At 59.4% G+C, this 13,245-nt stretch overlaps 5 protein-coding genes across 5 annotated transcripts; 3 read left to right on the top strand and 2 right to left on the bottom strand.

The window, feature by feature from the left end:
- Positions 1–552: 552 nt before the first annotated feature.
- On the bottom strand, positions 553–2,377 carry THITE_2112746 (uncharacterized protein). The gene is made up of 2 exons (XM_003651892.1): positions 1,978–2,377; positions 553–1,917 (listed from the first exon to the last, which is right to left on the bottom strand). The coding sequence occupies exons 1-2, from the start codon at positions 2,233–2,235 to the stop codon at positions 685–687; spliced, it is 1,491 nt and encodes a 496-aa protein (XP_003651940.1). The 5' UTR covers positions 2,236–2,377; the 3' UTR covers positions 553–684.
- Positions 2,378–2,546: 169 nt separating this feature from the next.
- THITE_2112745 (uncharacterized protein) lies at positions 2,547–4,287 on the top strand. The gene has a single exon (XM_003651891.1). It carries the CDS (start codon positions 2,732–2,734, stop codon positions 4,136–4,138), a length of 1,407 nt encoding a protein of 468 aa, XP_003651939.1. The 5' UTR covers positions 2,547–2,731; the 3' UTR covers positions 4,139–4,287.
- An 816-nt stretch (positions 4,288–5,103) lies between these two features.
- On the top strand, positions 5,104–7,135 carry THITE_2065268 (uncharacterized protein). The gene is made up of 5 exons (XM_003651890.1): positions 5,104–5,620; positions 5,724–5,774; positions 5,830–5,879; positions 5,951–6,040; positions 6,116–7,135. Exons 1-5 carry the CDS (start codon positions 5,568–5,570, stop codon positions 6,487–6,489), a joined length of 618 nt encoding a protein of 205 aa, XP_003651938.1. The 5' UTR covers positions 5,104–5,567; the 3' UTR covers positions 6,490–7,135.
- A 761-nt stretch (positions 7,136–7,896) lies between these two features.
- On the top strand, positions 7,897–9,882 carry THITE_34894 (uncharacterized protein; the record flags this gene model as incomplete). Its single annotated transcript, XM_003651889.1, has 2 exons — positions 7,897–8,286; positions 8,353–9,882. 2 exons carry the CDS (start codon positions 7,897–7,899, stop codon positions 9,880–9,882), a joined length of 1,920 nt encoding a protein of 639 aa, XP_003651937.1.
- A 401-nt stretch (positions 9,883–10,283) lies between these two features.
- Positions 10,284–12,656, bottom strand: THITE_2112741 (multicopper like protein). The gene is made up of 5 exons (XM_003651888.1): positions 12,264–12,656; positions 11,645–12,201; positions 10,790–11,582; positions 10,579–10,736; positions 10,284–10,518 (listed from the first exon to the last, which is right to left on the bottom strand). The coding sequence occupies exons 1-5, from the start codon at positions 12,356–12,358 to the stop codon at positions 10,337–10,339; spliced, it is 1,785 nt and encodes a 594-aa protein (XP_003651936.1). The 5' UTR covers positions 12,359–12,656; the 3' UTR covers positions 10,284–10,336.
- Between the last annotated feature and the right edge of the window lie 589 nt (positions 12,657–13,245).

Raw genomic sequence — 13,245 nt, 5'->3', positions numbered from 1 at the left:
GGATTCGATCTCCGTCATGGAGCCGCGAGCCAAATGATGAGTCCATGAAGCGGCAGGATACCGATACATATCCATCGGAGTGCGCCTTCTTCGGCAGTTTTAGTCACTCCTTGGAAAGATGCTACATCCAGACCAGCGTAAGCTAGCGGATGGGAACGTGAACTTCCACGGGCCATGTGCTCGGAGAGGCGAGGGCTGATTTTATGAAGGCCGACCGATGGGGTCAGTTCCTCAGGAATCTCTGGAGAAATGCAGTTCAGACGTTTTAAAACAGTCGTACGGAACTCAACTGTCAAGAATAAAATGTCTTGCTTTCCAGGCTGCGTTCAAAACGCAGGCCCAAGGACTCTAACGGTCTGCGGGTGGCATAGCTGCTCAATCAACGGCCGATTCGGTCAAGGAGCACGAGGCAAGGAGGTATTGCTGCAAGATCAAAGTCACTATCGGCAGTGCGCGGACTTGCGCTCACCGGCCCTGCCTTCCTCACTTCCAGGGATGTGGGCTATCTTGGGAGGAGGGCGCCATGGTCACTGTGTTCCCGGCGGTGTTTGTGCCACCATGGGGTGGTCTCGCCATTCACAGCGTCAAGGGGTCTCGTCTGGATGCAAATATTCATGTCTAATCATTAGTCGCTCATAGATACACGTCGGCGACGTGCCTTCCCTACATTCGTCATCCGAGCTATCAGAGCGCCCCCATGGCCGCCGCATTTCTTCTCGGGTTCCGACGCAACAACCGTGATGTCCGTCCAGCAGCGCCGGGCCGGGCCCCCTCATGCACGCCAGCAAGATCGGCTATCGATTCCGAGTAACCGCCAGCAGCCATGTCGACGGTGCGGAAGCCATCGCCGTGATTGAAGATCGCTGTGTACAGATCCGCCACGGCCGAGGCCATGCACTCAATGGCCCTGGCGCGCTCCACATCCCCGCTCGACTCGATCTCGACGGTGCCGCGGTGCTCGTCAATGCGGCCGTGCACGCGGCCGTCGACAATCAGGTAGCTCAGGATGTCCTGCGCCTCAAGCTCGCTGATGCGCAGGCGCTCGGCGACCCAGGCCAGTCGCATGCGCGTGTAGGGCGCGATCAGCTTCAGCACGGCCTTGGTGCGCATGTTGCGCGTCACTTCGTCGATGTTCTCGGCGATGAACGGGTCGGCGAGCAGGTCTTTGTTCTTCTGGAGCACGTCCTCGTAGGCATAGATATCGTCGCGCTGGTAGGCGTAGACGAGGTCCGTCATGGCTGCAATGCGCGGGTCGTTCTGGTACGGCTTGGTCTCTTGGCTGTCGAACGGGTTGATGTCCGACTTCATGAGCATGGTGACCAGCAGCAGGTACTTGAGCACCTGGATGCGCCGCAGGTCGCCGGCCTCGTCGTAGTTGCGGAAGGCTTCGAAGAAGTCGATCTGCGCCTCCGTCCAGTTCTCCTCGCTCATGTGCATCTTGCCGCCGCACTCGCGGATCACGCCCTGGATCTTGGGGTGCGGCACGGCCGAGCGGACTTTCAGCGCCTTTTGGTAGAGCGCCTTGAGTTGGTTGTTGTTGCGCGTCTCCGAGTACATCTGGATCTCGAGGGCGTAAATCTCGAGCGAGTAGGTGCCTTTGCTCGGGTCGTCGGTGCCGTCCTCCCTCTGACACACTTTATGGAGTTCCCTGAGCTTTCGCGCAACGGCACGGTAGTCCTTTCGGTCGAGGAGCAGTCTGGCTAGCTTGATGTTTGTCTTGAGCCATAGCCGCTCATTGTTGGTGCTCTGGAAGCACTGCAGGGTGAGGGAGTAGAATTGCTCGATGGACTGCACCGCAGCAGGGTTGTCCGCGCCTTTCTCGATCAAGTTTAGCATGTTGTCGATGGATTTCTCCGAATAGTTTCGCGTGACGGCCGACTTGACATATGTGAGAAGCTCTCGGTAGTGCTCGGTAGCCTATAACCGGTTAGAATCTGGGGGGTCGTTGATTGTGCCGAGCTCGCGGGGCGGACCGACCTTCTCGTAGCGCTGCAGCTTGAACTCCAGCTTGATGGCCTGTTTCAGCGCCTTAAAGCCCCATTCGCCCTTCTCCGGCTCTAACGCCGGTATGCTTAGAAACTCGTCCACTGCCTCCTCGGGGTCGGATGTCTTGGTCTGCTTCGCATTGTAGTACTTGTTCTCGATGTCGACATCACCGTTGTCCTCCTCCTCCTCATCTTCGTATTCGAAGTCGTACTCCTCATCCGAGGCCTGCATAAAATCGTCGTCCGACATGGTGACCCAGTTTATTAGGGAGCGTAATGGCTGTGTCGTGCCAGGGACTGGCAATGAGCAGAAATGAGTGGTTCTTGGTCGGCCGATGTGGTTGTGGTGAGTGGTTGCAAGGTTAACGAGGCAGGCACCAAGTGACAGCAGCGATAAGGCTGAGCCAAGAGGAGAAACTGGTGTGGGGTAAGGACACTACACTAAAGTTAGCGGCTTATCAATTGTTTGGCTCAGTGCAGCGGGAGGAGGAGGGGCCCCACTTGCAGCCTCCTGCCACCAGAAAGCAAACCTGGTCATCAAGGGCCCAGTCGCCACTCGCGCTTCCATCACTGCTCAACCGTGTCGAGCCCAAAAGCGCACCAAACAACCTTGCGCCCGTCAACACCATTTCGCCCCGGAAATTCGGTCGCATTGCACATATCGAAACGAACGAAGGCTACTTGGCGCGCGCGCTCTACTTCTTGCACTTAGTACGAGCTGCACCGGCAGCACCAACACCGCCAAGATGGGTTCCGGAGATCTGAACATGAAGAAGAGTTGGCATCCCCAACGATCGGGGAATGTCGCTGCGACACAAAAGGCAGAAGCCGAGGCGCTCGCGGAACGCAAAAAGCTGCAGCAACGCCTCCAGGAGATCGAGGAGGAGCGCAAGAAAGAAGAGATCCAAAAAGCGCTGGAAGCCGCTGGCGGGAAACCCAGGCTGCAGAGGGTAGAATGGATGTACTCTGGTCCGACTGATGGCCAGGCCGGCGATGCCGCTGAGAATGAAGCTTACCTCCTTGGCAAGCGCCGGATCGACAAGCTGCTCCAGGACAACGAGGTCAAGAAGCTGCAGAAGCAGCCGAGCCAAGACGCCTTCGCTGCAGCGCCGGTTGCGGCCGTCGCCAACGCGCGGGATGTCGCGGCAAAGATCAGGGAGGACCCATTGCTTGCGATCAAGCGGCAGGAGCAGGAGGCATACGAGGCGATGATGAACGATCCTATCAAGAGACGACAGCTTCTGGCGTCCATGGGTATTGAGGATACACCAGACAGAGCGAAACGCAAGGAAGAGCGGCGACACAAGCATCGTCATTCTCACCACCGATCACACCGCCATCACGATGACGACCGAGATGGCGAGAGGCATTCCGGCCGGCGAAGGTCCGACTCGAGGGACAGGTCGAGAAGCCCCAGGAGATACGACTCGGATGAGGAGGATAGGAGGCGGCGGAGGAGAGATTCCCGAGAGCGGAGGCGGGATAGGTCTGAGTCCGTGGATCCTCGGGACAGGCGGGATCGACGGGAGGGCCGCGATCGGAGGAGCAGCCGGGACAGGCAAGAGAGAGGCGAGAGGCATGACAGGCGCGACAGGAGCCGTGAAGACCGATACAGAGATGACCGGTCGAGGGATGATTCCCGATCGTTATCTCCGGCTCCGCGGAGGAAGGAGTACTCCCCGGATCGCGATGATCGGAGACGGAGATATCGATCCAGATCCCCAGACCGTGACTACGGTAGGAAGAGGGACTATTCTGTGGAGCGGTCCGAACCATCAAGGCGGCAAAAGGAAGGCGTCAACGGTTACCGTAACGGCGACTCCTATCAGTCGCGGAGAAACTACGACGACCGCCGCGACCACGCGCCTCCAAAACACGATAGGCGTTCCAGCGTCGCCGATGCAGAGAGGGAGAAGGCCGAGCAGGAAGAGCGAGCCCGCAAGCTCGCAGCCATGCAGGAGGCAGCGGCTGATCTCGAAAAGGATCGCCAGCGACGGCTGGCTCTCATCGCGGAGCAGGAACGGGCAGCAGAAGAGTCAGAGGAGCGGGCGCGGCAGCGCAACAAGCGGTTTGGCGGCGATGCGGGCTTCATGAATCAGCTTCACAGCAGGGCGGTAGAGCTGAAGGTTGCAGATCGCGTGGGAAGGCGGTAGGCAGGTTTGCATGTGAAGGGATGGGGTGGGCGAGAGGGAGCGCGCGCACACAAATTGATGATACCTAGAAAACGCACGGTGTGGTTGCGGAGCGGCTTCATCCGGTCTAGGGAGCATCGGCCGCAGAGCGAGTGTTACGATGCTGTCAAGGTGCGCGGTGCTGTGTCACTAGCATATCACTGCAAGGTGCTCAGTTACTTGGTTAATTACCTGAGATTCCGCGCCACCTATGGTGGTGTATGTACAAGACAGGAGTGAGTACTGTTCATTTTACCACCTGCTCAGGTAACCTGGAGCGTCAGTCGTCGAGCGACACACTTTGAAAGTGTGCGGATACCTGAGCAATTCCTGCCGAGCGCAGGGTTTGGCTCTTCCCACGCTGAGATCCAGATCTCCGGGTCGTCAATCTGTCGGCAGCGTCGATCAATGCTTTGCTTATGCGTTGTCGGCGTGCTGCGTGCCTGCCCACCTTGGTAGTGTACTGTATAGTAGTGGGTAGAGAATCCGCCGAAAAAAAACTTGGAGCCGAACCGAGCCTTTTTTTCTGACCCACCAAAGGGTGACGAATGACCATGCACGATCCATCGCCAGGTGAAAACACGTCACCAGACTTCGAGAGACCTTTACACTACACAACAGATATCATGTTGCTTCGGCCCAGAGGCAAGCATCGTGATACAGCAGAAACCGGTGGGCCGTTCCGCCCTTGACCTGCAGCGGCCGCCCCGCCGACACTTTCCCGTTCTTCAATCCAAGTAACTAACGTGGGCTAAATTAGTTATTAGTTAGTTACTGCGTTAGCGGGCTGCCAACCCCGGCACGATGCGCCACTCCAGCGTTCGGGGGCCGTGTGGACCCCTGGGATGTTAGTGGAGTTGCCAGCTCAACTGGCGCGCTCCAACAATGCTGACTTCATCTCCGGCATTCAATTTCTCTCCAGTTTTGGCGGTCTCCCTTTCGTCCCTATTGCTTGTTCATCTGTCCTTACTGCCTTGCTCCTGGCTCGCACAATACCCCTGTTCACGTTCCTTAGATTTTGCGAGTAGGCTAAGGATACAGACCGCTCTTACCTCTTCTCGAGGTTACCTGCTGCTACTCGCTCCGATCCATCAATCGAATTGCAGTTCCTGCCTTGCGCTTACGTCAAAACTCTCGAACTTTTCGCTTCCGTGTGTGCCCGCGCTGCCATCGCTCGTACTTTCCGACAGCGTTTTTTGCCCGTAACCGTTCGCTCGCTATCGTCCCGTCTTTTGTTTCTGCATCAACTGTCCGATCACTCGAGGGACAAGGACGAACGTCGAGAGCGAACAAGGCGCAGCGCAGCGAAAGTACACCACACCATCTCGCTGCCCTCTGCTCCCTGCCAAACGGTACACAGCCTCTCCAGGAACAAATACATTCTCCCGCCTCGCCCAATTAAGTCGCAACGATGCCTTGCGGTTTCGGGGATTCAAAGACGGTCCAGCGCAAGCTGGTCTTGCTGTGAGTTGTTTCGATTGCCGGGATAGGGGATGACGGGCGGATTGCCGACTTGGATAGTGGGTTTGTCCTCGAATGCGCTGACGCCATGTGTTCTCGGCACTAGAGGCGACGGTGCGTGCGGCAAGACCTCGTTGCTAAACGTCTTCACACGAGGGTGAGTTTGACACGGTGGCGCGCGGCCCCGGATGTTGTCTGACTTGATCGCACAGCTACTTCCCCACCGTATACGAGCCGACCGTCTTCGAGAACTACGTGCATGGTGCGTCATCCTTGCGGTTGCGATATCCGAGCATAGCCGGGCACGGGAGGCTGATTTGCTCGATTATCTAGATATCTTCGTCGACAATGTCCACATCGAGCTGTCACTGTGGGATACGGCCGGGCAGGAGGAATTCGACAGGTTACGAAGTCTCTCATATGGTGAGCTCAGCTCTCGGGCCCATGCGCTGCGCCAAGGATTGCCTGCCGGGCAAGACTGTGGCTGACTTGCTGCAGACGACACGGACCTGATCATGCTCTGCTACTCGGTGGATAGCAAAGATTCGCTGGAGAACGTCGAGAGCAAGTGGGTGGGCGAGATTGCCGATAACTGCCCAGGCGTCAAACTTGTCCTGGTGGCTCTGAAGTGCGACCTGCGAGAGTCCAGCGAAGAGGAGGACGCTGTGAACGAAGACGGCAGCCCACGGGAGAAGAAGCCGATGATCAACTACGAGCAAGGACTTGAAGTGGCGCGCCGCATCCACGCTCTGCGCTATCTTGAGTGCTCTGCCATGCGGAACCGGGGCGTCAACGAGGCCTTCACAGAAGCGGCTCGCGTTGCCTTGTCGGTGAAGAAAGAGCGCGAGGAGTCCAAGTGCGTCGTCATGTAGACGGCTCTACCCTTGGCAGCAGCCGGGGGGCATCGGACGGGCTGCTCTGAACACGACATACAGAGCGCGAGACCTCGCGTGGCGAAACCGACCATAGCAGGTCTCACAGCTCTCCGGCCACTAACCCCACACCGGTTCCTGGTGTTGACGTCGAACGACTTGACCATGACCGATTTATCTCTTCTCGACCACCTTTGCTCTGGGAGTTTGGCGCGCACTCTATATTTCTTGCTACGACTTCGATACGTCTGAAGGGCGCTTTTTCGACTGTATATAACTTCGACTCGGCCTTCGCTCGTGCGACCAGATGCCGATCTCTTCATCGCAGGGTTACGTTTGCGAGCCACCTCGTTTTGGATGCCGACTTTCCCCCGCCCATTTGCCGCTGATACCGCGACGATGCGGTTTATCATTCGAGATGCTGCAGGACCCATGGTTCGGAGGAGACATCGGGATGGTGGCAAAGGATGCGAGGCAACTGCAAAGCTCGACGTGCACATTAGGGCGGCCTGCTTTTTTGAAAAGTAGTTAGATGTTTTAATTTGGCGAGCTGCGCGGGCGTCGGGCGGCCACGGGGTTGTTTGCTCCTTTTTAGCTATCCTCGACGGTGAGGCGGCAGGAATAAGAATCACAGTGAATTTGGAACAGAACATTGTGGATTCCATCGTCGTGCTCGTGAAACTCGTGGAGGTGGAGAGAAGCAAAGTGCTGTAGTTCCCACAGCCAGCGGATGCGGCTAAGAAAACGATTCTTAAGCTGGCGCATTGGAGACCAGTTTTCCACTGCAGCCACTGCTGTGCGTCGCCCGTGGATCATAGGGGAAACAGGAGAAACGCCCGCGCATTCTGATAAGACGGTCACCAGCCATTCGTCCCGGGAACCGGCCAGCGGCGCTCCGTGCTGAGGATCTCCGGTCCGGCGCTGAACCCCCGCGGAGTCGAGTGCCGTGGATGTGCTAAGATACCGGGCTCAGCGGGGTGGCGATAAGACGATAACCTGATTCACATGAAGCGGCTTTCTGGCCCCGTGAAATGGCGTCAGCGGGCGCTAACCGTGCTGAGAAAGAATTTGGTGTAAGTCGGGAATTGGGCGCTCTGACTGGCTGGAGATGCCGTTGACTTTCCGGACTTGAAAACACTTTTGATAAAGACGCTGGGCATGTCACCACCGCGGAGTCATCTCAAGCGGCAGCGCTGAAGAGAGGTTTCGGAGGGAGGGAAAATAGTCTGGTATAGCTCGGGGCTTCCCCGAATTTTTATCGGTTTCATCTCATCCTGTCTTGTATACTCCGGACGGATTATACCCATCTCTTTCAAGTCGCTGGCAACTTGGACTTTGGACGCCCCGGTCTCGGCCGTCGCACACTGCAACACACACATACATCACAACCCAGCCCAAACACACACGATGACAGCTACCCAACCACCATCACCACCGCAGCCACCACAGCCGCCCTACCAGACATCCCTCCTCACAGCCCAGCACTGCGTAGGGCATGTGCACCTCATCCTCGGCGCGAACCCGCTCGCGGCAGCGCGCGCCAACTCGTCCCTCGCGGCCGGCGCAAAGCCGATCCTCATCGCACCACCTCCAACAACAACATCATCACCCCCTTCATCATCAGCACAACAAGACCAAGAGCAGCAGCAGCAACCACCACCACCACCACCCCTCCACTACACTCTCACCTCCCTGATCGCCTCCGGCGCCCTGACCCACCTGGCCCGCCCCTTCACCCCAGCCGACCTCTTCACGCTGGGCCGACCCGAAGTCGACGGCGTGGTCGACGCCGTCTTCGTGACCAGCTCGGCCCCGCCGCCGGCGCTCTTCGGCGGCGGCAGCGCCGGCAGCGCCGAAGAGGAGGAATCCCAAGGCCGCGCCGGCCTCGCCGCGCTGGCCGCCCTCTGCCGCCGCCACCGCATCCCGCTCAACGTGGTCGACGCGCCCGCGCTGTGCTCCTTCAGCCTGCTGAGCGTGCACGCCGACGGCCCGCTGCAGATCGGCGTCACCACCAACGGCCGCGGCTGCAAGCTCGCCGGCCGCATCCGCCGCGAGGTGGCCGCCGGGTTGCCGCCGGGGCTGGGCGCGGCGGTGCAGCGGCTCGGGGAGGCGCGCAGGCGGATTTTGAGCGCCGATGCGGGAGGAGCAGGTGAGGCGGGGGATGCGGTGGCGGATGAGGGCGTCGATGACTCGGTTGATCAGCCTGCGGGGTTGAATCGGTTGGTGCGCGAAGACGATGCCGAGGCCGCGAGGACCCGCCGGATGAGGTGGCTTGCCCAGGTGTGTGAGTACTGGCCGCTGAGGCGGCTGGCGGCCATTACCGATGAGGATGTTGAGGCCGTGCTGCGGTCGTATCGCGGCGGAGGGGCCGGGGAGGGGGAGAGTGGGTGGAAGCTGTCCCAGCCCGGTGGCGGCGGCGGTGGTGGACAGCAGCAGCAGCAGCAGCGCGGGCGCGTCATCCTCGCCGGCAGCGGGCCGGGCCACCCGGACCTGCTCACGCGCGCGACCTACAAGGCGATCCAGACGGCCGACCTGGTGCTGGCGGACAAGCTGGTGCCGGCGGGCGTGCTGGACCTGATCCCGCGGCGCACGCCCGTCTCCATCGCGCGCAAGTTCCCCGGCAACGCCGACCGCGCGCAGGAGGAGCTGCTCGAGCAGGCGCTCGACGGCGTGCGCGCCGGCAAGACGGTGCTGCGCCTCAAGCAGGGCGATCCCTTCATCTACGGCCGCGGCGGCGAGGAGGTCGCCTTCTTCCGCCAGCACGGGCTCGGCGACCGCGTCGTCGTGCTCCCTGGCATCACCAGCAGCCTCAGCGCGCCGCTGTTCGCGGGCATCCCGCCCACGCAGCGCGACGTCGCCGACCAGGTGCTCGTGTGCACCGGCACGGGCAAGAAGGGCCGGGCGCCGCAGCCACCTGAGTATGTCGGCAGCCGGACGGCGGTGTTTCTGATGGGGCTGCACCGGATCGAGGGGTTGGTGGCGGAGCTGACGGCCTACACCGAGGAGGAGAAGGAGCAGCAGCAGCAGCAGCAGCAGGAGCAGGGGCGGGGCAGTGAGCTGGGGGGGAGCAACAGCGTCCCGGTTCCCGAACAGCAGCAAGACGGGAGGCGGAGGAGAACGCTCTGGCCGCTCGACACGCCGTGTGCGGTCATCGAGCGGGCCAGCTGCCCGGACCAGCGCGTCATTCGGACGACGCTGAGATTCGTCGCCGAGGCCATCGAGCAGGAGGGGAGCCGCCCGCCGGGCCTGCTTGTGGTGGGCCACGCCTGCGAGGCGCTGTACACGCCGGAAAAGGGCCGCTCATGGGTTGTCGAGGACGGGTTCAAAGGGTTAGACCTGGATCTAGCAACGGGGTTTGCGTCTGCTGGGTTTGGGGTTGCGGGCGTGGCTTAGATCGAGTGAGGGATATGTATCGGACACCGAGTCCGGTGTCCTGCTCGTCAAACCTAGGTTGAATATGTATAACTAGACCAGTTGGCGAATCGTCTTTGGCATTTGTGAGATGGTCGCCCCACGAGCCCGTCTCCGCCACCTGCCCACCCTTGATCGAACGGGTGATGGATGTCTGCCGTTGCCTGGTTCCCACAACTTGAAGATGACTTGATAGGTTCTGCGTACAGGTCTCAAACACCAGAGGCGAGCGTACAGAACATTTACCTCCTCTGTACAGCCTTTCCAGTCCGTTTAGACCCCATTACGGATACTACACACTACTACTATGTCACTATCTATGCCGCTTGACGCTCCCAACACACGACCCATCGCCAATAGCCAACGCCTACCGTCAGTACGTCCTCCAAGAAGCACGCTGCCTCCAGAAGGGTGATGCTGGCGGCGCAACAAACTGTTATGTGCCGCTGTCAATCTGGTCGACAACGTTGTGCTTCGTCCATAAGTCCCAGGCTCGGCAGTTCTGCTCGACATCGCCAGGAAGGTGCATCTGCTGCACCTTGTGTGGCTGAACGAGAAGCGATGCCAGGAAGCCGCCCGAGGAATGCCAGGCGATGTGGCAGTGGAAAGCCCAGACGCCTATTGGCGTTAGTTAGCATGGAGGGGCATCAAGGGACGTGTCAGGCGGAAGAACCGTACCAGGGGCGCCGTCGAACTGTATCACAAGATGACCGTTGCCGCGCACGAGTTCCACGTCCCGCCGCATCGGGTTTGACGGCCGAACGATGGTCCCGTCCCATTCGCCGGGGCCTTCATGCAGAATGTAGAAGTTGTGCCCATGGAGATGCATCGGGTGACTTGACCATGGTTAGCCGCTTCAAATGCACACGGGAAACAGAACAGAACTTACGGGCCGGGCCCCTTATTGTTGATGATGATGCGGATCGCCGTTGTCTGTTGGTAGTTCACCACGTTCCATTCAGGCGGGTAGCTAAAGTTGCCCTGGTTGGCAAGCAGGATCACCGGGCTATTGTAGTCAGTTCTCATGGACACGCCGTTGAACTTCCAAAGCGTCACATTCGAAGCGTTCTTGAATAGCTCGATATCCATGGTCTGGGTAATGGCGGGCTTGGGCAACGGTATCGGATACAGCGGCTCCGAGATGTCGAGCGGGTCGTTGGCGCAGGTTCCTGGATCCGGAACATCCCAGGGTCTGCTGGACGGCGTGGCCGAAGTGTCGGCTTTGTCGTAGTAGACGGCCGCCAAGGCGTTGGGCTGCCGCGCGGGCGAGCACGTCGTCAGGTTGGACCGCATCCAAAACAGAGAATCGGGCGGGCCAGCGTTGGCCGTGACAAGCACGTCGGTGCGCTGACCGACCCCCAAGGTGACCACCGTGGTGTTGTACGGCTTCACGGGCACAAAGTCTTCCGCGATGACAGTCAGAGTGTGTTGGTCGATCGAGAAGCGTTGGACACCGTCGGCGCCCGAATTGATCAGACGCAGGCGGTGCGTCTTGCCCGTCTGAAACTTGAACTTCGAGATACCGGCTCTATCGGTGCACGGGGTGTTGTCTCCAGGGGCAACTGTCGAGCAGTCAAAGTTCATCTTGCCGTCGATCAGGTTGTTGTCCGACAGCACCCTCGGGCTGGCATTTGGAGATAGCAGCTCCTTGACAATGTCGAAGTACTCTCTGTGGTACCAATCTGTCCGGCGAGTGAGTCTCGGCCGCCATGTCGGACCTTCGATCGGGAAACGATGCACTCACCGCTCAGCATGATCGGACCAAGGTCGACATCGTACTTGGCATGTGTCGGGCCGTAAACGACAATGGGCCCGACGACACCCCCAGCGTACTGTGCCGAGTAGTGGGCATGATACCAACTGGTGCCAAACAGACTGGCAACGAACTCGTAGGTGTAGCTGCTCCCGGGCGGGATGGGACACTGTGAGATCCCCGGCGCCCCGTCAGCCCAAGGAGTCTCACGTTGAAGGAAACCGTGCCAGTGGATGGTAGTGCCGTCTTCGGGGTTGCTGATGTTGTTGTGCACAGTCACGACAATCGTGTCGCCCCAGTTCGCCTCGATGAGGGGACCGGGATAGGCGCCGTTGACAAGGAGAACGTCCCGTTGGTACCCGTCGGGCGCGATGATCCCGCGGCTGACCGTGAAGTCATAGTACCGAACCACGCCGGTCCGAGGGTAGTCGACATACGGATTGGTGTTGGTGTCAGATAAAGAGCCCCATGGAAATCCATCGGGAAGCGGATTATTTGTCAGGAAAAGGGGCAGGACGCGGGCCAATAGAGTCCCCAAGAGCGAAAGCCTGCGAGCTGTCAGAATTACCTCGCGCAGAGGCAGCTGGCTGGCTGGCTGAGACTGCAATACCCGTTGGTGCTCTCCTGGGTCAGCGTAGCCGTCGCTGTGTAGAACAGCTCGAGGGTCTCGGAGACGCTCTCGAGCAGGCCGCGCAAAAGGCCCATGACGGGCAAACCAAGAGAAGGACAGACAGAATTACACAATATATTCCCAGATCAACAATCAGAAAAAGAAGGACTTGAAGCGAATGCTACGCACGCGCTCGAGACAGAGCAGATGGCTCAGCCCGGCGTGGTACAGCGAGATATTTGAGATATTTATCAAAAGCTGGACTGCATGCAGAAGGCGCGTCCGGGACAGGGCATCTCCTCGTGATGGCCGACGGGACTTCCGCCCCTGGAAGCGCCACATGTTGCACTGCAGAGACATGACAATCGATGGCCGGAGAGCAGGGCTGCTTCCACTGCGATCTGCTCCGGGGATTGCCGTGTCTTGCGCAGGCCAGGTCCGGCACGTTTTTGCTGTAGTGTACGCTGCAGACTGCAAACCGGTGGCGCTGGGAACGAGATCAAGACACTCGGGTGTGTGCATGCCACTGACGGTCGAGTCGGTTATCGCCCAGGCGGTTGGCACGCCCCCAAGTGCGTAACTATTCGGACGACGAGAAGAGCGCCAAGCTCAGGCGGTTAACTTGTCCCAGAGAGTGGCAGAGTGCTGACCGCACATCACACCACACCGCCAACGCCCAGCGCACACTATTGATGTTTGGCACAGAGTCTCGACGTGGCGTGCATTTGCCAGCGCAGCTGAGCCCGAAGGGAAGCCTATGGCAGAGGCGCACGCACTGCGGAGGCTTGAGCCAACGCGACGATCCTCACGAAAATTTGGGATGCAAAAGAAATCCCCAACCGCATATCCGCGAGAAGCAGCCTTGTCGGACTGGACAATCGCCGAGCTGCGACCAAGGAGGAACAGACTCTGGAAGAGCGAGACAAAAAAAAATAGAACCTGAATGGACTCGGTCCCGGATGACCAGAGAAAGTGGAATTTG

Source organism: Thermothielavioides terrestris, chromosome 2 (assembly GCF_000226115.1).
Source record: "Thermothielavioides terrestris NRRL 8126 chromosome 2, complete sequence".
Lineage (NCBI taxonomy): Eukaryota > Fungi > Ascomycota > Sordariomycetes > Sordariales > Chaetomiaceae > Thermothielavioides > Thermothielavioides terrestris.
This window is presented reverse-complemented; position numbering and strand designations above follow the sequence as displayed.

Bases quoted from the DNA above. Each gene is read 5' to 3' on its own strand.
- THITE_2065268 (XM_003651890.1), top strand. From the start codon at position 5,568: ATGCCTTGCGGTTTCGGGGATTCAAAGACGGTCCAGCGCAAGCTGGTC. The intron at 5,621-5,723 runs GTGAGTTGTTTC...TCTCGGCACTAG, and splicing joins CAGCGCAAGCTGGTCTTGCT to AGGCGACGGTGCGTGCGGCA. The intron at 5,880-5,950 runs GTGCGTCATCCT...TCGATTATCTAG, and splicing joins CTTCGAGAACTACGTGCATG to ATATCTTCGTCGACAATGTC.
- THITE_2112745 (XM_003651891.1), top strand. From the start codon at position 2,732: ATGGGTTCCGGAGATCTGAACATGAAGAAGAGTTGGCATCCCCAACGA.
- THITE_2112746 (XM_003651892.1), bottom strand. From the start codon at position 2,235: ATGTCGGACGACGATTTTATGCAGGCCTCGGATGAGGAGTACGACTTC. The intron at 1,918-1,977 runs GTCGGTCCGCCC...AACCGGTTATAG, and splicing joins AGCTGCAGCGCTACGAGAAG to GCTACCGAGCACTACCGAGA.
- THITE_2112741 (XM_003651888.1), bottom strand. From the start codon at position 12,358: ATGGGCCTTTTGCGCGGCCTGCTCGAGAGCGTCTCCGAGACCCTCGAG. The intron at 10,737-10,789 runs GTAAGTTCTGTT...ACCATGGTCAAG, and splicing joins AACAATAAGGGGCCCGGCCC to TCACCCGATGCATCTCCATG. The intron at 10,519-10,578 runs GTACGGTTCTTC...TAACGCCAATAG, and splicing joins ACAGTTCGACGGCGCCCCTG to GCGTCTGGGCTTTCCACTGC.